Source organism: Triticum urartu, chromosome 7A, assembly GCF_056163025.1.
Source record: "Triticum urartu cultivar PI428250 chromosome 7A, HENAU_Tu73, whole genome shotgun sequence".
Classification (NCBI taxonomy): Eukaryota; Viridiplantae; Streptophyta; class Magnoliopsida; order Poales; family Poaceae; genus Triticum; species Triticum urartu.
In genome coordinates this window covers 678,745,085-678,767,439 of record NC_141879.1, presented here as the reverse complement: position 1 = coordinate 678,767,439, position 22,355 = coordinate 678,745,085, and the positions used below count along the sequence as shown (strand labels likewise).

The 22,355-nt window shown below is 45.9% G+C and overlaps 2 protein-coding genes across 2 annotated transcripts; one reads left to right on the top strand and one right to left on the bottom strand.

Moving 5' to 3' along the window:
* Nucleotides 1-10,921: 10,921 nt before the first annotated feature.
* LOC147961410 (uncharacterized) lies at nt 10,922-12,070 on the top strand. Its single transcript, XM_087538099.1, has 3 exons — nt 10,922-11,035; nt 11,120-11,590; nt 11,810-12,070. The coding sequence occupies exons 1-3, from the start codon at nt 10,922-10,924 to the stop codon at nt 12,068-12,070; spliced, it is 846 nt and encodes a 281-aa protein (XP_087394225.1).
* An 8,328-nt stretch (nt 12,071-20,398) lies between these two features.
* On the bottom strand, nt 20,399-21,519 carry LOC125521341 (peptidyl-prolyl cis-trans isomerase FKBP13, chloroplastic). Its single transcript, XM_048686398.2, has 3 exons — nt 21,123-21,519; nt 20,820-20,973; nt 20,399-20,733 (listed from the first exon to the last, which is right to left on the bottom strand). The coding sequence occupies exons 1-3, from the start codon at nt 21,429-21,431 to the stop codon at nt 20,585-20,587; spliced, it is 612 nt and encodes a 203-aa protein (XP_048542355.1). The 5' UTR covers nt 21,432-21,519; the 3' UTR covers nt 20,399-20,584.
* Nucleotides 21,520-22,355: the final 836 nt, after the last annotated feature.

The window sequence follows — 22,355 nt, the reverse complement described above, 5'->3', positions numbered from 1 at the left end:
TACCTGCACAGAACAAATAACTCCTCGCAACCAACACGATAAGGGGTTGTCAATCATGGATTAGGGGGTCCTCGGACAGCCGGACTATATACTGGCCGGACTATTGGACTATGAAGATACAAGATTGAAGACTTCGTCCCATGTCCGGGTGGGACTCTCCTTTGCGTGGAAGGCAAGCTTGGTAATTCGGATATGTAGATCTCCTCCCTTGTAACCGACTCTGTGTAACCCTAGCCCCCTCCGGTGTCTATATAAACCGGAGGGTTTAGTCCGTAGGACAACAACAATCATAATCAAAGGCTAGCTTCTAGGGTTTAGCCTCTATGGTCTCGTGGTAGATCAACTCTTGTAATACTCATATCATCAAGATCAATCAAGCAGGAAGTAGGGTATTACCTCCATCGAGAGGGCCCGAACCTGGGTAAACATTATGTCCCCCGCCTCCTGTTACCATCCGCCTTAGACGCACAGTTCGGGACCCCCTACCCGAGACCTGCCGGTTTTGACACCGACAGCGAGTAGTGAGTTTGTCTTCACATTACAAGTCGATATCGATCATCTAAAATACCATCACATAGAAGAGAGTTGCGGTCATCATGATGAGCATCATCGCGATGAAACTAGTCTTCATCTGGTTCCTCCTCCGCTCCCTCCTCTCGCCCGCTAGATAGCGTGCATATCTAGCTTACGCCTCCGCCCTTGTGGTGTACCCTTTGTAACTGTTACCGCTGAAATGGTGAACCTGTCTCCGACACTCCTCCCAGTTGTCGTAGACTCCGGGAACCTTACCCTTGTACATGACATACGACGGCATCTCTATGCACTAGACAAACAAAATGTTAGTAGCAATTCACACACAATATATAAGCAATATATAAGTATGCAACAAAAGGATCGGAAGAGAAAAGCAACACATTAATGGCACGATTCATGGTCCTGCTAATAAATAGCATCAATTACATATAAGTTGAACGATGTCCAAACCAAAGAGACATACAAGTTCATTAAAGTTTAATTACAACATGAGCTAATCGATATTTCAGAACTACCTAGCATCACTACTTTTGACTCGACTCAGGGACCGGAGCATGGATGAAGCCGCCGTCTTTTGTGATGGTCATGAAATCGCAATTGTGTGAGCCTGCATTTGTAGCGTTGTTTCTATTTCACTGTTGGATGGTTGATATCTGAGGTAGAACTGCCCCGAGGTATGAAGGACATCTTGATGGATGATTTCCGCAAACTCTGACTGGATGCGAAAGAATTCTTGTCTGAGGTCCGCGTCCTGGATTGCCGACAAGCGTGCGGCCCAATCTTTGAGACTATTTGGTAGCAGAAGTTGAATATGGTCCCGTACAATCGCCCGCATGTGATGGAGGGCGTAGTAGGCATCCTTCTGACCGCCAGGCGGCTGCTTCACACAGGGGAAAGCCGTTACGTGGGTGAACACGTTCTTGCCGTACCTATAAATTGGCCTCCTGAAGGTGCCTCTAGATATGGCGTAGCCGGGGAGAACATCATCAAGAACTTTCTTAATATTTGTGTAGTCTTTATTCGACTGACGGTCCGAGTCGAAATACGTGGCCATGAAATAGTTCGGGCTTAAGAGGATGAGTGTGCAACGTGTGTCACTGCACAAAACACGGAATGTTAGAAAAAAAAGAACGATCAAAATCTAAGAAATCATATGTTACGGGGCGGTGAGAGGATGACTTACTCGGGAAAGTAAGGCACGAGGAAGTTATCCTTATCTGGGTTTGCCAGAATGACGCCTTCAAGGTACTCGCGACTTGCTGGTCCCCAGCACTGCCCAAGATCTTGGCACGCATGTAGAATGGTTCTACTATCACCATGTCCGGGGTCTTGTCTCTAAAGATCCACATCTCCATACTTAGCGAAAATAGCCGAACGAAGGTGTAGTGTAGAGGATGAAGGTTAAACATAGCGAAGATGTCATCAAACAGCAGGACGATCATACCCCCAATGGCGCTATTGACAAAGCCCTTGCCCTCTGGCAACATGGCCATGAAAACCGGGTATGCCACATCATTCTCGGAGAGACGCCGCTTCTCCAAAGAAAGAACAATGTCATGCAGACTCTGCATAGCACCGGTTGCAGCATTGAGCAGATTAGTCGGTAGCATCGGCCTACCCGCCACATGCACCCTCCTCGAGATATCCTTAGATGTAGGTGGCCCGTCCTGAGCGCGGATCATACTTGGTGCCGGCTGGCTTGCACCCTTGTTATTCTTTCTTTTCCGTCCCTTCTTCTTCTGTAATGGGATCGAGTTCTGCTCAGAGACAGCCTTCTTGAGTGTGTTGGGGCTGATAATATTTCGCACCTCGGCTATCTGAGGCTCTATGAAGGCGGCAGCTGGAGGCGTCTCCTGAGAACTGAACGCCAGACGACGCCTGTTGCAATTGGGTTTCTCCGTGGTACCAGCTAGATCGCGATCGTCTTTTGCAGGGTTGGGTTCTTGAGAAGGAGGCCCCAAGAATTCGTCACCGTACCCATGTTCATTGAAGTACTTATCGACCCTGGTAAATGAACCGTCGTTGTCATCTGGATCCTGTGCCATATGCATGTCCGGATCGGCCATATGTTTGTCGTCGTCATCTGGTAGCGTTGCGGCGGTCTTGCCATGGCTTGGCACCGGCACGACTGGCGGTGTTGTCTGTCGGGTGGTGTCCCCCGCCCCCAAACGAATCTGGCTCTTCGGCCAAAGCATGGACCAGCCTATGGAGGCGCTGAGGGTCATCACATCATCTTCGTCGGCCCCAGGGGGTCAATACGGAGGTAACAAGTCGTCGCAGCCCCGCAGCACCCGAACCAGTTGAACCCTATACACGTTGGGTGGCATCGGATTACCGTGGAATAGGCAGTTGCCCGGTTGAACGATTCTGGCTTTGGCGACATCGATCAACTGGCCGTTCGCGAAGTGCAGGAGAGTGCATGGAACATCGGCGGCGCCCTGCGAAAACATGTAGGGCGTCAGGGATGCCCATTCAAAGGCAAGGAGATGAAGTCATCGGCCGAGAGGCTTAGTTACCGTGATGGCGTCGAGCTCGGCTAATGTCGAGGCACCGCCAATGGCGGGCGTGCAAGTGACGGAGGGGCCGCTTACTGCCGAGGTGGGGGCCGACGTATTCTTCCCACACCCGGGTGCATTAAGCTCCAATGCCGGCACCAACGCCGGAGACACCAATGCCGTCGGCACGTTGTGCGAGTTGCTGCCCGTGAAGCTGGGAATCGGGTGCGGCCCCTGTTGGCCGCCCGCAATCCACGCCTGCATCCCCTCAAGCAAGGTAGACATAATGGCGGTGATCATCGCTCCCAGTTGGTCTCGCACTTGCTCTTCGACTATCTCCGAAATCCGCGCCACTTTTGCCTTGAGTTCTTGAACCTCGCGCTCCTGGCTTTCCAAGCTGGTCTTTCTCTCCTTTTGCCCAGCAGTATAGTATTCTGACCATTTCGTGGACAAGCCTTTGCCTGCCACACGACCAGCTGACGGCGGCTTACTAAGCTTATCCTTGTTTTTCATTATGTTCAACACCCTATTTAAAGGGGTGTCGAAGGGGGAGCTCTGAGATGACCCCGCGCTACTGCTTTCTGTGTCCTGCGGAAGGAACGTGAACCATTTAGAAAATTGGCTTCATTAATTAGAATGCAACCATATGGAGCTAATTACGCGGGGGTGTATTCCTTACCAGAACAAGCTCAAGCGCCTTGGTCTTCGGATCCGTGGTAAGCTCCTTGGTTACGGGGTCAATCTTGTACCGGGCCCTGACATAGTTCCTGGTCTGCTTGTCATGGTATTTCTCGAAGAGGGGCGGTAGGCCTTGCTCGGCACACTCCGCGTCCTCCTTGTCCCATATAGGTTCCGCCACTCTGTAACCGTCGGGACCGAGTTTGTCGACCCCTAAGTTCATGTTCCGCATATCTTTCCCCCACTGACTTGATTCCATGGTTGTGTTGCTCTCGCACTTGATCTTGAACTCCAGGTAGTCATATTCGCTGATCGAAGGATTTTTCTCCTTGATCTTCTCATAACTATCACCTTTTTCAATCATTCTCTTCACCGCGGCTCTCCAAGTAGCCAGGGCCGTGCTCATCTTCGTGAGGGCGGGACTGTTTCACCTTATTCCCTGAGAGGCGTGTGTTTGCGAAGTCACTGGGGAACTTGTATCATTCGTGCATCTTCGTGAAGAGGAGGTTGCGCAAATTCCCTCGGTCACGATGCCTTAGGTTCTCGGTGTTGATCGAGACGGTGCTCCGGAGAATGCACCCGAGCTGTCCCGCGTACCCCTTGACTAATTCTTTAGGCATCGTTGGATGCCCCTCGGAGGACACTTTAGTAAATTCCTCCTTGACGGTGCCGAGCACGTTCGGGTGCCGGTCCTTCCGTTGCCTCTTCGGTTGGCTGCCATCGGTGCGTGCGCTGCCATCATCAGTGGTGGCATCCTTGGCGGCACCATCAGTGGTGTCATCCCCGACGCCACTAGGGCTTGTGTAGTCGGGATCGGTGTCTTCCACGGCGTCCTCATAGCGGTGAGGTTCTTCCTCCATCTCCTGGGACAGCTCCCAGAATGCCTTGCCTGAACCGCCGGCCTCATCGTTGTGGGCCATGTTTCGCTCTAATAGGAAAAAGTTTGGTCAAATAGTTGGTTATTGTCAAGGAACAAGATCTCTAAGTTGACCAAATAACCTAATTCTCGAGAAATGTCGCCAAAATGTTGGCTTCGGTGTGCGGTACAAAACTGAATTTTGGAAATCTACAAAATGAACAAGCTAAGGGCTGCAAAGCCCGCAAGGCTTCAAGGGTGACGGCATAATGGCTCAATGTTATTTAAGGATTGGTTTGTGAGGAATTATCATGGTCTCATCATTTAGGGTTTGTCGACACCAAGGCATCCTAAAAGCTAAACTTTTATCATTTAGGGTTTGTCGACGCCGAGGCACCCTAAAAGCCTAAGATTTCATCATTTAGGTTTTTATCGACACCGAGGCACCCTAAAAGCCAAGGTTTTATCATTTAGGGTTTGTCGACGCTGAGGCACCCTAAATGCTAAGTTAATTTTTCATCATTTAGGGTTTATCGATGCCGAGGCACCCTAAAAGCTAAGGTTTTATCATTTAGGGTTTGTCGACGTCGAGGCACCCTAAAAGCCAAGGTTATATCATTTAGGGTTTATCGACGCTGAGGCACCCCAAAAGCCTATGTTTTAATCATTTAGGGTTTATCGATGCCGAGGCACCCTAAAAGCCAAGGTTATATCATTTAGGGTTTGTCGACGCCGAGGCACCCCAAAAGCCTAAGTTTTCATCATTTAGGGTTTATCAATTATGAGGCACCCTAAAAGCCATCATCATCATATCATCTTGAAAATATTATAACAAGTAAGTTCATCCTACTTAATTAAGTAATATTGACCTCTTGTTAAATCTTAGTGATATTGACATTTGTTAAATCTTAGCACAAAATATCAATAAGTTTACTCCATTCTTTATACTTGAGCCATGACTTGCATCTGGATATGACATAAGGCTTTAGGTTCCAATTCCCATAATCATGGTGGTTTCCTAGTCGATTCTGATGTACTTTTAGGTCACATTTTCTGTAGAATTGACCATCTCTATTTATATTGAAGACCCATCTAGAACATGATAGAACTTTTTGAAGTATTAAATATGCTGGTGCTTGAAGTAATAGAGTTTCATTCACTTCTTGCACTAATAGATTGCATTTCCAAGTTCTTGTAAGTTATAACGGAGACCCTACAAGGACCTAGAAACTTCCATGCATTCTAGGGAAAATTCTGGTGGAGTTCTTCTAATAAGGAGTTGATTGGTTGATATAACAAGTTCTAGGGAAAATTCTAGTGGAGAAATGGAACTGGTTAAGAGTTGAAAGAAAGGTATCTAATTAGAAACATAGGTGGAGGGTCTTGTAGAGGATAGATAGGTAGCAGAATCCATTCAGATGGAAAGCTTTAATGAGGATAAATCAAGATTTGGATAATTCATGCCTTTAGGTGAATAGGAAGTTACTTCTGCAAATATATGTTGGGTCCAATAAGATAATCCACAGTGTGGTGAAAACACGCCCTTCGAACTGGTTTGAGCTATTGGTGAATGGAGATGGTCTAAGATTTTCAGTAGTAAGAAGTGAAGTGGTAATTTTGAGAGCAAATGGTTAGGATTAGTGGTTCCTCTTTCCTGTTTAGCTTTATAATAGAATATTGTTAGTCATGCACACTTGTGCATTTCCAGCCAGGCCGAGTGGAGTTGGCCTAAAAACATTTCTTTCTTTAAGCCTGCTACATCCATCTCAAGTATTTATGGTCAAGGGTTAGCAGGGCCATCCAAATAGAATATGTGGTATGGGATTTTTAGTAGGTCATCCTACCAGATTAGGGTTTATCGATGACGAGCAACTGACATTAGTAATAACTATGAGCTGATATCACACTTCTATATTTATAACACAAGAGGCAGATGATCCTACTTAATTAAGTAATAGGATACCCCGGCCCATCCATTAGTCGCAAGTACCCCATATGTCCTATTTTTAGCAAAGGCATGCTAAAATTCATGGAAAATTTCAGCATGACCTTTGCTGAAAATAGGACATATGGAGTACCTGAATTTGCCGGAACGGAAATTAATCAACATTCCACCAAACTCAAGGGCCTCTCGGGGTACTTGCAAAATCATTATCCCCGTGTAATGAAGTCGCCAATGGGTCATTTCAGAAGATCACAAGTAGCATCATCACAAGTACAACATCATCACAAGTATAGTAGCAGCAGCAGTGAATACAGTTAGTACAGCAGCATCATCATCATCTCAAGAAGGAACAAACAAGAGGTACTACAATATTATGGTGGGTCTGGATGGTGTAACTAAGGGAGGGGGAGGTGGCCTGGACATGGGACTATATCTTGTTCTAAGCACTGCTATTTAAGAAGGTTTTAAGCATAAAAACTTTAGCTTTTTGCGAAAAAAGAGGTTGTGTTCTACTGGTGGTGTGGGGGGTTCAGTTTTGCAAAGTGAGCAAGCTTCCCTCTTCTTGCAAAGTGACCAAGAATTGGGGAAACAAAGGTGAACCTCTCTCTTCTTGCACTCCTTATAGTTGTTGAACTGCTGCTGGCACTTGCTCTTGTCCTAGTTGGTCTCCAGACCTGGAGACACGGCACATCATCAGAGATTTCATCAAATACACACGAATCAATAGACAGCTCGTTCTCTGATCACTAACAAAGATAGCATACTTCCAATCCACATGAAAAGTGAAATACCACGATGATATAATTGGTGCCCACCGATTGAACTGAATTGAATAAAATACAAGCAAAAAGGTTGCATCATGCTGCATAGTATAGTATGCTACAGATGCCAAGCTAGCTAGCTAGTGTGGGTGTTTTATATAGGAGTAGTACATGTATCTATCTATCTAGGCTGCATGGTTGGTTGATGATGTGCTAGTGCTGCTCTATTACTAGGGTTTATAGAATGAATGAATATATGAATGAATGATTCTGCATCGCTCATGTCAAAGACATGCCTTCTTCTTCTTCTTTAATCAAGTGCCTAGACTGGTTTGTAGTATATGTGCCGCCATGTTGACATCATACTGTCACAATGGGCTTATCAGATTCAGAGGTAAGTATTGTTTGGGACTAGCTTGGCCTTGGTTGCCACACTAGCTTGGCCTACTACTACTTACTATATGTGTGGATTGATTCCAGATGCATGAAACCAGAAGGCACGAACAACAAACCATGCTGCTGAATCGAAACAGAATGGAGGGAAAATATGTCCTACTACCCACATAGCACCAGGGCCTACTCCCGAATCGAAACAGAGCCACTCTGTCCAGCTCGAAAATCTGCACAAGAGACGAATCTACCCATACCACACAGAGATGCATACAGTTCAAGGGGACAGCATGGAGGATGGATCCTCTACGATATCCACGCGATGGTTCACCTACGAGGTCTATGCAGGGGAGGTGACCGTCTATGAGATCTACGCCATGGATCATCTACGAGGTCTAGGCAGGAGAGATGTTCGTCGACGAGATCTATGCCATGTATCATCTACGAGGTCTAGGCAGGGGATACGATCGTCGACGAGATCTACGCCATGGATCATCTACGAGGTCTAGGCAGGGGAGACGATTGTTCTACGAGATGTACGTGGCAGACGGATCGACTTACCTTGGTAGCTCACCGGGAAGCCGACGGAGGGGCAAAGGGGCTGCGGGCGGTGGAGCGGAGACCGGAGTTGAGTTGGTCAGAGTTGAGGTGGAGCTCAAACGGAGCACGGGGCGGTCGGTGGCCGTGGTGACGCGCGGCGGCCACGCTCGGGGAGGCGGGGGCCGCGAAGGGTTTGGCCGGCTGGGCATGCCGCGGTGAAGGGCCGGCAGCGGCGGCTTGAACCCTAGGTCTCGCGCTCGGGAAGGGCTCCGGTGGTGGGCTCAGGGAGGAGGCGGCGCTCGGGAGGGAGGGAGGGGTGGGTGGGTGCGGCGAAGGCGAGGGAGCGGGTGGGTGGGGGCGGCGGAGCCCGGGAGCGAGGTCGTCGGTGGGTGGGGGCAGCGGTGGTGGTGGAAGGGGATCGGCGGCGGTGGCGAGAGGGGAGAAGGACGAACGGGTAGGGGCGAGATGGGAGAGGGGACGAGGGGTGGATATTTTAGTGGGGGAGGTTAGGAATGGCGCACCTCCTAGGGGTGCACCATAGATACCGCGATAGCAATGACGCACCGATCAAATTTGAAAACATTTATGAATGTGAAAAAATATCATCAAATTTGAAAACATTTATGAAAAAATATGAATATGAAAACATTTATGAATATGAAAAAATATCATCAAATTTGTTATTTGAAAATATATTTTTTGGATTTTTAGTTGCATCTAATAATTTTTTAGAAAACATTTATGAATATGAAAAAATATCATCAAATTTGAAAAAATATTCATAAATTCAAAAAGTGCCCATGAAATTTAAGCAGGAAAAGGAACACTGAAAAATAAAATACGAGAATAAACATAAATAAAAATTTGTATATCAATGTCGCACCACCTTCGGGTGCACCATAAATACCTTGATAGCAATGGCGCACCTTCCCCTGGTGCGCCATTACTAACTTTTTTGGATTTTTAGTTGCATCTAATAATTTTTTAGAAAATGACGATCAAATTTGAAAACATTTATAAATGTGGAAAAATATCATCAAATTTCAAAACATTTATAAAAAATATGAATATGAAAACATTTATGAATATGAAAAAATATCATCAAATTTGTTATTTCACTACTAGGGAAAAGCCTATACACAGAATCTTATCAGCAGCGCGCTTTAAAATAAGGCGCTGCTGCTAATTAGCAGTAGCGAGCTCAAGAATAACTCGCTGCTAAAATTAATATAGCAGTAGCGCGCCAGCTCAAAGACGCGCTACTGCTATAATTCCCACGAGGCCGCCGCGAGGCTAGCTATAGCAGTAACACGTTATAACGACGGCCGCTACTACCACGTAGCATAGTAGCAGCGTATTTCGCCAATAAGCGCTACTGCTAAGTTTACTACAAAAATTTAGTCCCACCTCGCTCCGTGAAAAGAGTTTCTACCACCTTAAATATGTTACTCCTCAAACTTTGACAAGCACTTGGTCTTCATTGAACTCTATGTGTAGAATTTGTGGCTGCAATATGAGTCTTCACTTGTTTCTAAACCGGTGAGGACTCATATTGACAAATCATATTGTACACAAAAAGATCGTTGATGATCAATGTATTTTTGATACATTAAACTATAAGTCTATTTTTACATGCTGACACATAGCAGTAGCGCTTCTTTGTGAAAGGCGCTGCTGCTATGTAGTTTACCAGTAGCGTCTTTCTCTATAGCGCGCTACTGCTAAGCCATTCCATCTCCCACCCTATCTCCTCTATCCGATCCACTCACAGTCACACACTCACTGGATCCCTCTCAATCCCCCGCGCCGGTCCTCCCCCGTCGCCCCTCCTCCCTTTGCGTCGCCGTCACCTCCTCCTCCTTGCTGGACTCGGTACCGGCCTCCTCCTCTGTCCTCCCTCTCCACTCGCCGCTGGCCGGCCCCTCCTCGCTCCGCCTTCCTCCTCCGTCCTCCCTCCACTAGCCGCCGGCCGGCCCCTCCTCGCTCCGCCTTCCTCCTCCGTCCTCCCTCCACTGGCCGCCGGCCGGCCCCTCCTCCTCCTTGTTGGACTCGGTACCGGCCTCCTCCTCCATCCTCCCTACATTTTGATTTAGTTGATTTAGTAGGCTAGTTGATTTAGAGCATTTTGATTTAGTTGATTTAGTAGGCTAGTTGATTTAGTTGATTTAGTAGGCTAGTTGATTTAGTTGATTTAAAACATTTTGATTTAGTTGATTTAGTAGGCTAGTTGATTTAGTTGATTTAGAACATTTTGATTTAGTTGATTTAGTAGGCTAGTTGATTTAGTTGATTTAGAACATTTTGATTTAGTTGATTTAGTAGGCTAGTTGATTTAGTTGATTTAGAGCATTTTGATTTAGTTGATTTAGTAGGCTAGTTGATTTAGTTGATTTAGAACATTTTGATTTAGTTGATTTAGTAGGCTAGTTGATTTAGTTGGTTTAGAACATTTTGATTTAGTTGATTTAGTAGGCTAGTTCATTTACTTGATTTAGTATGCACCATTTTCATTTAGTTGATTTAGAACATTTTCATTTAGTTGATTTAGTTACTTTTTGGCAAAATGTAGGTGGTACCTTGTCATCTAATATGTTACTAGATCTTAGGATTATAATTGTCCATCAAATTGCTTCTCGCGGAAGAACCAAAAATATCTCATGCTACTGTTTTTCTTTCCTATGAAGTGGATCGTTAATCCTTTGCTCATATTTCTTTAGGAAAAATGGCGCCACCACCACCACCACTATGTCGACTGTGCAAGTCAAGGTGCGCCAGCAGCCTTGCAACTGGCAAGCTGTTCGGCATCTACTTCCAGCCGGGTTTTCGTCATGCAGTGGTAAGAAATTAGATGAAATGTAATAACTATTTTATTTTTAGTGTTGGCATTACTGCATTGTGTCATTTTGCTTATTTTACACAGATCGTCCCATGCAATGTGAGGTTGAAATTCAACAAGCTGACAGGAGACACTGTGACATTTGAGGCTCCTGGGGGGCCGTACACTATGGAGGTTGAGAAAGGACGCAATATGTCACGGATTGGAGGAGATGGATGGGCCCGTTTGGTCGCTCGCATGCGTCTTACTGGTGGTGAGTTGATCAGCTTCTCCTTCAGAGCAGAAAGACCCAAGTTGGCTGTCATTTATCTCAACCTGGTGGAAGATGATGAAGGTGATGAAGGTGATGAAGATGATGAAGATGATGAAGATAATGAGGACCCACTCGATGAAGATGATGAGGACCCACTTCATGAAGCCATCGTAGCTCAAAGAACAAGGTTGAGCGAGGAGGAGGTCTCCAACCTGTGGGACATAATTCCGCCACGTGCTGACTTTGTCGGCGTGCCATTCGTGACCCGCCTGAAAAATACCACGGTTGATCAACATGATATGGTATGTTATACTTACATACGCAAATTATCCGATGAAATACTTAGTGTACAGTCCAATGATATGGTATGTTGTGTGGAATCTAGTCGATGATATGTTTTAGTGTAGAGTTCGATCACATGATAATTAGTGAAGAATCTAAGGAAACTATTAATAGTGTAGATAAGCCATATGTACTTATTTGCGAGGCTATTTATTAATTGAAATCTTTTTCTTATTCAGAAATTGGCAAAGAGCATATCTGTGAGTTATGGTATCGAGCCTGATGAAGAAGGCTCAGCTGGACTGCGCCTTACTGCAAGGGGCTCCGTCACAACCTGTACTTACCGCGTGGACACGGACGGTCGCACACACTTAAACTCAGTTGGTTGGACGAAATTCCTCGATGGCAAGAATCTTCGTGTTGTACAGGCCATCCTAATTACTATCAGGAACACCAACCGCCCAGGCTTGAGGATGATGGTTGTCTTCGGTATCATCTAGAACTACATATGTGTGTGTGGCTATATCATCTAGAACTACATATGTGTGCGTGGCTATATCATCTAGAACTACATATGATGATCATCGTCGATATCATCTAGAACTACATATGATGATCGCCATTGATATGACCTTGTACTGCTTGAGGATGCATGTTGACTATGCATTAAATTGTTATCTAGTACTCCCTTCGTTCCAAATTACTCGTCGTGGTTTGAACTAAAACCATCATGAGTAATTTGGAACGAAGGGAGTACTACCCAGTAATGGTTTATGAATTTGATATCTAATAGCAGTACCTAGTATCTAGTATCTGAAAGGGAAACTGAAAGGTAAATGGGTACGGGGGGAAATGATGAAAGATATAGCAGTAGCGAGGGACTGCGAAATCGCTACAGCTAAGTAATAGTAGCGCGTTCATAAAAAGCGCTGCTGATATCGTCAACTATAGTAGCGCGGGTAAGGATCACGCTACTACTATAAGTTAGTTGTAGCGCCTTATTAGTAGCGCGGCCACCCGCGCTGCTGCTAGCCTCAAAACCCATGCTACTACTAGGGTTTTCCCTAGTAGTGTTTGAACATATTTTTTTGGATTTTTAGTTGCATCTAATAATTTTTTAGAAAACATTTATGCATATGTCAAAATACAATCGAGAAATGAAGGCTACAATTTAAATACAATCGATCTTAGCTATCTTTTCACAATCTTCTTGCCCTTCTTTTTCGCAAATGGAGTTCTTCTGTTGAACAGACGACCTTTAGGTAGGGTGGTCCTACTTCTTCTTATGGTGTATGGCACTTCATCGTCGTCGTCATGTTCCATCTTCGGGTCGCCGTACTTGTCGAAGTCTTGCTCATTGGCGACTCCATCCATTCCGATGATCTTCCTTTTGCCTCTCCTCACGACAACACGACTGGGCTTTGACGGGTCGGTAATGAAGAAGCATTGGTCCACTTGGGAAGCCAGTACCCATGGCTCATTTTTCACGGTGACGTATGCGCCCGCGGTCTTGGGTTTGGCTTCGGGTATAACCATGATGGTGAAATACCAGTCTTCTTTTAGGACGCTCTTGGCCCATCTGACACGGAACATCAGGGCCTTCTCTCCAGTGTAGCTCAGCTCCCAAATCTCCTCGATCCTTCCGTAGTATCTGTCCTTGTCATTACCGGTGTAGGATTCCATCGTTACCTCGGAGTTCTGATAACCATCGCTCTTCATGTCCTTGTCCTCGGTGTAGAATGTGTAGCCGTTGATATCGTACGCCTCATAGGTCATCAGGTTGTGCTCGGCGCCATGTGACAAGGCGAATATGAGTTTTTCTTCCGCGGAAGAATCCTCATGTAAAGGGTATGACAAAAGCTTCTCCTTGAACCAACGCGTGAAACATGAGTTGTGCTCTTTGATTATATCTCCGTCCGTCCTCTGTTGGCCTCGTTCATTGTATGTCTTCTCAATAAAGGTTTTGTGCTCTACCACCCAAGGATCGACCACGTCTATGTATTGTAGCACGACTAGGTTTGCTCTTTCAAAGTCAGCGAGTCAACCCTCGAAGTCGACATGCATTTCGCGGTGACCATCGCGGCGACCCCATCCAGCGAGCCTGCCGAGGTGCCTATTGACGCGCAGACCGACGGGGTTCTCGATGCCTAGATAATTCGTGTAGTAGGAGATGCACTCTTCGGTCAGAAAGCCCCTGGCTATGCTTCCCTCTGGACGTGACATGTTGCAAACGTATCCTTTGATGACACCATTCATCCTTTCGAACGGCATCATGCTGTGTAGGAACGTCGGCCCGAGTTGGATGATATCCTTCATGATATGGACCAGCAGATGCACCATAACATCGAAGAATGTGGGCGGGAAGTACATCTCAAGCTCGCATAGTATCACCACGATCTCTTCCTGTAGCCTTCTGAGTTGCCTCACGCCAACCGACTTCCGAGAGATGGCGTCGAAAAAGTTGCATAGGCCAAATAGCGTTTCACGGACGTGCGCGTCCATGATCCCACAGATTGCAACTAGAAGTATCTGTGTCATCAGCACGTGACAGTCGTGAGACTTCATCCCGCTGAACTTCTGCTTTGCTGATTCTAGGTATCTGCTTATCTTCCCCGCGTAACCGTAAGGAAGTTTTACTCCTACGAGGCAGGTGAAAAACTGCTCGATCTCCTCCTGACTTAGAGTGAAGCACGCGGGAGGGTACTCATTTCTGGTCTTCTTGGACTTTTTGCCTTTGCGATGACTTTCCGTGTCCTGCTTCGCCTCATCCATGCACCTGACGCATCCAGAAAATCCGTGGACCACCTGCCCCGCGACATATCCGTAACCGAGATAGTCGTGCACCGTCGTGAGCAGTGCGGCTCTCATAGGGAAATATTCTTTCTCTGCGGCGTCCCACATATTGGCTGGCGTTTTCCACAGCGTGTCTAGCTCCTCTTTCAGCAGCCCCAGATACAGATTTATGTTGTTCCCTGGTTGTTTCGGCCCTTCAATTAGCATACTCATGTGAATGTACTTCCTCTTCATGCACAACCAGAGGGGAAGGTTGTACATCCACACAAACACATGCCAGGTGCTATGTGTGCTTCTCTGGCTGCCAAATGGATTGACTCCATCGGTGCTCGCACCCAGCATGATATTCCTTCGATCGTCCCCAAATTCTGGGTGTTCGAAGTTCAACGCTTGCCACTGGCTCGCATCTTTAGGGTGACTCAGCATCTTGTCTTTTTATTTATCTCCGGATCATTTCCGTCATCTTCTCGCTTCTTCTCCTCTCTATACGCGTGCCAACGCAGGAGCTTTGCTAGCTTAGGGTCCGTGAAATATCGCTGCAGACGAGGAGTGATCATAAAGTAGCACACCACTTTTCGAGGAGCTTTCTTCCTCTTCTTGTATCGAGTGACGCCGCACACCGGACATATGGTAGACTCCGCGTGCTCGTCCCGATAAATGATGCAATTGTTCATGCACACATGGTATTTCACGTGCGGTAAATCCAGAGGACACACGATTTTCTTCGCCTCCTCGAAACTGGTCGGGCACTTGTTCCCCTTGGGAAGATGTTCATGCCAGAATCATATGTTCTCGTCGAAGCATGCGTCGGTCATTTTGTGTTTTACCTTCATCTCTAGAGCCATGAGCGTTACTTTCAGGCGGGTATCCTCGGGCCTACATCCTTCAAACAATGGAGTAACCGCGTCTATCTCCAGTTGATCCAGCTTGGCTTACTCTCGGGCGGCAGCTCTTGAATATGAGGGTCCTGCACCCAGCCCATCGATGGTCCATCGTCGTCTGCTCCGGCATCTTCATCTTCATGATCATGCCCTTCGTCTGCTCCGGCATCTTCCTCATCATCACGTCTGGCATCTTGTACATGATGACTGTGTACTGCATTTGCTTCGTGATCATGTCCTGGAGATTCTTCGTCTTCTCGTCTGCCCTCGCCGCGGTGTCTTGCTGCTCTTCCTCATTTCTTGCCCGGCCCCCATGGACGACTTCATAATCATCTTCATCACCTTGCCACCGATAGCCATCCATGAAACCACGCAAGAGCAGGTGGTCCCACACCTGTACAGAATCCTGGTCCATAAGGCTCCTCAGCTTGCATCTTCGACACGGACATCTTATCTTCGTCTCGTTCTTTTGAAGCATCTCGGCCTTCGTGGAGCTCAAAAACCTATTCACGATGCCTTCAGTCATCGTGCGGACCATGGTCGCCTACGAGGTAGAGCAAAACGATATTTTAGAACCAAAAAAAATTGGCATGAATTTGCCTTAAAATAGGACAAAAAAGAATGCATAGTGCCAAATTCTCGCCGAAACGGAAATGAATCAACATTCCGACAAAATATTGGCAACTATCGCATTTCAAATACCGGTACCTCCAAACACAAACATATGCAACACCACAAACATACGTAGATCTAGGCCATAAAAAGTGCATGTGCACATTGTTGGAGGGAGAAAAAAGTAGATCTACAACATAAATAAAGCTTTCCCCTTACTTACCTATCAAAAAAAGGTAATTTATCCACTTAATTTGGGTGAATCTATGGTGCAAATGAGGTGAGGAGGAGGCAGCCGATACAAGCTTGGAGGAGGAGGTGGAGAGAATGAAGTGGGAAAGTGAGTGTGGTAGGTGGTTGTCCAAAATATCTAGCTGCTCTCAGGTTACCAATGGCGCACCACCTAATAATGCGCCATTAGTAACCCTGGTTACTAATGGCGCACCTGTTACGTGGTGCGCCATTACAAGTTTTGCAAAAAAAAATTTGTTAGTAGTGGTGCACCTTGGTTGTGGTGCGCCATTACTAGTTTGAACTAGTAATGGCGCACTGTACCCTGGTGCGCCATTACTAGTTTTGAAAAAAATAAAAAAAATTGTTAGTAGTGGCGCACAGAGAGTGTGGTGCGCCATTACTAGTTGAAACTAGTAATGGCGCACTGTGCCTTGGTGCACCATTACTAGTTTTGAAGAAATAAAAAAATTTGTTAGTAATGGCGCACCGTGTGTCTGGTGCGCCATTAGTAATGAGGACACTAATGGCGCACCTATATAGCAGTGGCGCACCACATACATGGTGCGCCATTAATGTCCATATTAGCTATAGCCCTTTACCTAGTAGTGATTGGAGTATCTAGGTGACATTATGGTTTTGGTTGATTTGTGTCTTAAGATGTTATTCTAGTACGAGCTCTAGGATAGATTGAACGGAAAGAATAGCTTCATGTCATTTTACTATGGACTCTTGAATAGATCGATTAGAAAGAATAACTTTGAGGTGGTTTCATACCCTACAATAATCTCTTCATTTGTGCTCCGCTATTAGTGACTTTGGAGTGACTCTTTGTTGCATGTTGAGGGATAGTTATATGATCCAATTATGTTATTATTGTTGAGAGAACTTGCACTAGTGAAAGTATGAACCCTAGGCCTTGTTTCCTAGCATTGCAATACCGTTGTGCTCACTTTTACCACTTGCTACCTTGCTATTTTTATATTTTCAGATTACAAAAACCATTATCTACTATCCATATTGCACTTGTATCACCATCTCTTCGCCGAACTAGTGCATCTATATAATTTATCATTGTATTGGGTGTGTTGGGGACACAAGAGACTCTTTACTATTTGGTTGCAGGGTTGCTTGAGAGAGACCATCTTCATCCTACGCCTCCCACGGATTGATAAATCTTAGGTCATCCACTTGAGGGAAATTTGCTACTGTCCTACAAACCTCTGCACTTGGAGGCCCAACAACGTCTACAAGAAGAAGGTTGTGTAGTAGACATCACATGTATAGTTATGGAGAAAGCAATAGCAACAAACTAAACGATCATCGTGCTAAGCTAACGGATGGGTCAAGTCAATCACATCATTCTCTAATGACGTGATCCCGTTAATCAAATGACAACTCATGTCTATGGTTAGGAAACATAACCATCATTGATTCAACGAGCTAGTCAAGTAGAGGCAAACTAGTGACACTCTGTTTGTCTATGTATTCACATATGTACTAAGTTTCCGGTTAATACAATTCTAGCATGAATAATAAACATTTATCATGATATAAGGAAATATAAACAATAACTTTATTATTGTCTCTAGGGCATATTTCCTTCAGAGTCCTCCTCCAATTCCGACCAAGCTAGGGGCACCCTTAATGGGCCTCTAGGCCCATGTGGCTGCCGCCCCTAATAGGCTTTAGGCTATTTGGCCATCCCATGGCACCTACAATAATCCGGAGGTGGGGGTCTCCCAATAAATACCGAAGCCCTCACGTATTATTATTAGGTCCTTCGGAACTTTTCCACCTTCCCTTTATAACTTGGTTTTCTCTAAAACGCTTCCGGTTTTCCTGAAACACTTCCGGTTTTCTCTCGAAACAATCTCTATTATCTCCAAAACTTTTCTGGCGATATAGTGTCAAACTCCTAACTCTAATAGAACTCAACATATCGTAAACCCTTAAGTGTGTGACCCTGCATGTTTGTTGACTATATACATCAACAAAAATACATTTCATTCAGTGATCAATAGCGCAACTGTGGACATCCATATTGATCCCTATACTCATTTGAATAATTACCGAGTGAACATCTGGTTACCATATATTGTTCCTTTTGCTTTGCAATATGTTACAAAACCTGATGTGTGGTATATCGGCTTCCCCATGACTCAAACACATTGTCACTATGCCAGTCCCCTAATTTATGGGTTTGTTCTATTTTCTCGTTCTCGTGTTCCGGCAACCTCGTGAGCAATTCATGTTGTGTCTGGCCAGACGATGATAGATGCAGTCATACCGAGAGGGCCGTAAGAATGTCTCTCCATCCTCGAGGAGCAAATCCCAGTCTCGAGCTCTCTAGTCCCTTGGCCTACATTTCCAATAAACTTGTAAGTCGCCGTTATGATCACCATAGTGTATCATCCAGTATTAAGTGACTCGATACTCTGATGATCTAAGGAATTGTGCATACGTTAACATCCTATGTTATGGAGTATAGACTTGAGGCAAAATCATCTCTAAGTATAACATTCAACATGGGTCAATTCAACACAAGTGTTCTTCTAACTTCGTGCCCGCAATGTTGCCAACAATATAATTACTCTTAACTCATGCCTATGACCAGGAAAACAGAACCATCATGCAACACTTGAGCTACTCCTAGAGGTAATACTAGGAATATATTTTACCATTATAACACGTGCATATGAGTTTCTTGAGCCTCTTGGTTATCACAGACTCAAGAGCCATAGCAGTTATAACATAAAACATAAACATTAATCATATATTTGGAAATAAATATTACAATTATTATTGCCTCTAGGGCATATTTCCAAACAATTCACATGTAGCATTGATAATAACATGATAGACTTTCTTTTCATCCAGATAAGTATATCTAACTGTTTTCGATGGAGGTGTTAAATCAGACATCAACTCTCCGTTTGGAGAAGGTGGTGGCTTCCCCAAAGTACCAGGTGGAATATTTCCAACAATTCACATGTAGCATTGATAATAATAGGATAGACTTTCTTTTCATCCAGATAAGTACATCTAAGTTTCCTTTGGGTAGAGGTGTTAAATCGAACACCATGTCTCCCTTTCGAGGAGGTGGCTTCCCCAAAGTATCGGGTGGAATATTAACTTTCAAGAGTGGTGATTGAAAGTGAAAAATTTCATCAATTTGTCTCCTACCTTTATCAGTAATAAGACTCTCATGATCTATCAAAAATTACTCCAGGTGGTCATCTACAAGAATTCCTATTGAAGCAATTTGCGCAAAATCATCTTTCATATTGGTATCAAGAGTATTTGGTTCCTTAACAAACCTAGAAAAATTGAATTCAACTTGATCACCACATAATTTAGCATCAACCTTTTTCTTGAAACAATCAACTACAACACTAGCAGTACGTAAAAAAGTTTTACCGAATACAACAATACAAAAGTTCTCTTGGTTCAAACCAAGAACAAGGAAATCTTAGGGTACTTAGTTATACCACATAAGACTTCAACATCTTTCAGAATTCTAACAGGGTACACTTAGGATCTATCAGCAAGCTGTATAACAGTGTCAATTTTTCCTATGCTCAAGGGTGTTACGTCCTTAGAAATTAAGTTCTATAAAGAGAAGGGAAAAACATACTCGGCAGCAAATTCCACCTGTTTAACAATGCTCACACAGATTTCTTTCTCAATAAAACTATTACTCTGAGGAACATCTTTAGATTTGCAAACAAGATGCACCACCAGATGTGTTTCATGAGCTTGCCCACAGATCAATAGGAGATCCACCACAGACGCTATCCACTGCCTCCGGTAGCGATAGTAACCCAAATAACCATGTAACGAGATTTACTGGGCATCGGTGTGGATCCGGTCACTAGTATGGCACCACATGTCTACTGATAACCAAGATAAGACCCATACCTCTCACCCACCAAACTCAGCACCATTGTCGTCGCCACAACACCGGCGCAGCTGGCGATGGGAGGAAATGGGTTGGACGGAATGGGAGAAGGAGGCAGTGGATGGCCGTTCGCCCAAGTAGGCGATGAAACATAGAGGCTAAGTTCAGGAGAGACACTAAATATGCCTCTGGTTGATTATAGTTCCCTTTAGAGTGTTGTATAATCCTTTTGTGGAACAAGGCTCCCCCTCTTTTCATTACTTATCATACCGAAAATACAACAGTTTGGCAAAACGTTACATACATACAGGGTGCGGAAAAGGGAAAGAGAACCATCCAGATTACCAAAAAGCCCACTGCGCGCACCCGCAATCGGTATCGGCTCCTTGCACTACCTGGCGAAAACCTGGTAAAGTGTTTCGTATATGCATAAACTCGTGGATCATAGAAATAGAACAAGTTGCACATATTGATCTCAGGATTCACGGTCTTTGCTCGCTCCACATATAATGTCGATCGATCAATCGATGAATCCTCTAGTACGAACTGATGGCATATACAAGGCCTGATCATGGACTCATAGATGGATAGGTCGATCAGGAGGATGCCCTGCCGACGTACTCGACGTCGAAGAGGAGCGTGGAGTTGGGCGGGATGACGCACGAGGTGGGCTCCCACCCCCTGCACCCGGCCCCCTTCTCCCCGTAGGCCAGCTCCGGCGGCAGCCTCAGGCTCCGTTTCCCACCTGAAAAACCACACCAGAGCACCGACTCACACCGGGGAATTCAGTTCAGAGCAGAACGACGTGAGCTCGGCTGAGGCGTCGCGTACCGACTCTCATCGGCGGGATCCCTTCGCCGCCGGCGAGGCACAGGTCCCACCCCTTGATCACCTCCCCCACGCCCACCATGATGGTCAGCGGCCTCCCGCGGCCATAGCTACTGTCGAACACCGTGCCGTCCTCCAGCATCCCCCGGTAGTGCGCCTGCAGTGCGCGCGCCACGCCATGGCCAAACCACGACGAAACCGGTCAGCGTGCAGCCCGCGACTACTACCGGAACTACGCTAAGCCAGCGCGTGCATCAAGAACTTAATTAATCACTGTGGCGGAGGTTGGGCTCGAATTCGACTGACCTTGATGAGCTGGCCTTTGACGGCCTCGGCGCCGGTGCCGACGACGCGGTCGCAGAAGGCGAGGCCCGAGGGGGTCGCCTCGAGCGCGCACTCATCTGCCGCGGCCGCTGCGGGGAGGACGCGTGTGAGGAGAGCGGCGGATAGGACGGCTGCCGCGGCCTCGCGCCGGCGGAGGACGAGGTTCTTGCTGGTGGCGCCCGCGCCGGAGTCCGCGCTCGGCGGATTGGCGCAGAGGGGCGGCTGGGCGTTGGGCTTCGGGAGGCTGAGCAGGAGGCGGGATAGCGGCGAGGTGGAAGTGGCGGGAGCCATGGCTGCTGTGGCTCCTTCGCCTCCTTGCTTCCTCCCGGTCACGGCAGCTCACTCGAACGAGAAGGCGCCGCGTCACTAATGGATAAGGAGGGTCACGTGTTTGTCAACTGCGCTCTGCCGTGTGATTCTCAGACCATGCGCATCTGGGCCGTCAGTGCCAGATCCAATGGTCCTGAAGAGATACCAGTTGCAAGCGTCATTCGGTTGCTTGAAGACATCCTCAGAACCTAGCGGGCGAAATATACACCAGACTGTGTGTGTGTTGTGTAGCAAAAAGAAATATCAGCTTTTTTTTTGTTGTGAAATTACAGAATTTTTTTAGCAGTAAACCACACTTTATTAGATTGCCTCAAGGTTTACAGGGATAATTAGGTGATCATGGGGAGCCCCTAGCCACACATGGCGACCAACATCTAAAGAATTAGAAATTTTTGCTAAATTATGAGTTCCCAATTAAGGGCTCGGCCTTCAAAAATGATATCACATGTGGAGAGCTCCCTTGCCCATAAACTTTGGTTGAGTCATAGTCTTCCAGAAAACCCAGCTTGGTTTATGTTTACCTTCCTTGCTTCCCCATCAGAATTGCCTGGTAAGCTTGTTCAAATATTCACATAACCCTCTTGGTAGCTTAAAACAAGACATTGAGAATACTGACACTACTTGAGTTACAAATTTAACCAAAACTTCCTTACCTTGATAGGAAATGTTTTTCTCAATCCAACATTTTACCTTGTTCCGTAATCTGTCCTTCAAATGTTTGAACGCTCCATATTTGGAAGTACCTATATCAAATGGCATACCTAGCTACTTGTCATTCAAAGACTCACTGGGGACATTCAAAACTCCTTTGATCTCCTCCTTAATATTTGTTGGGCACCCTTTGCTAAAAAACTGATTTGCTTGAGTTAATTCTCTGACCTGAAG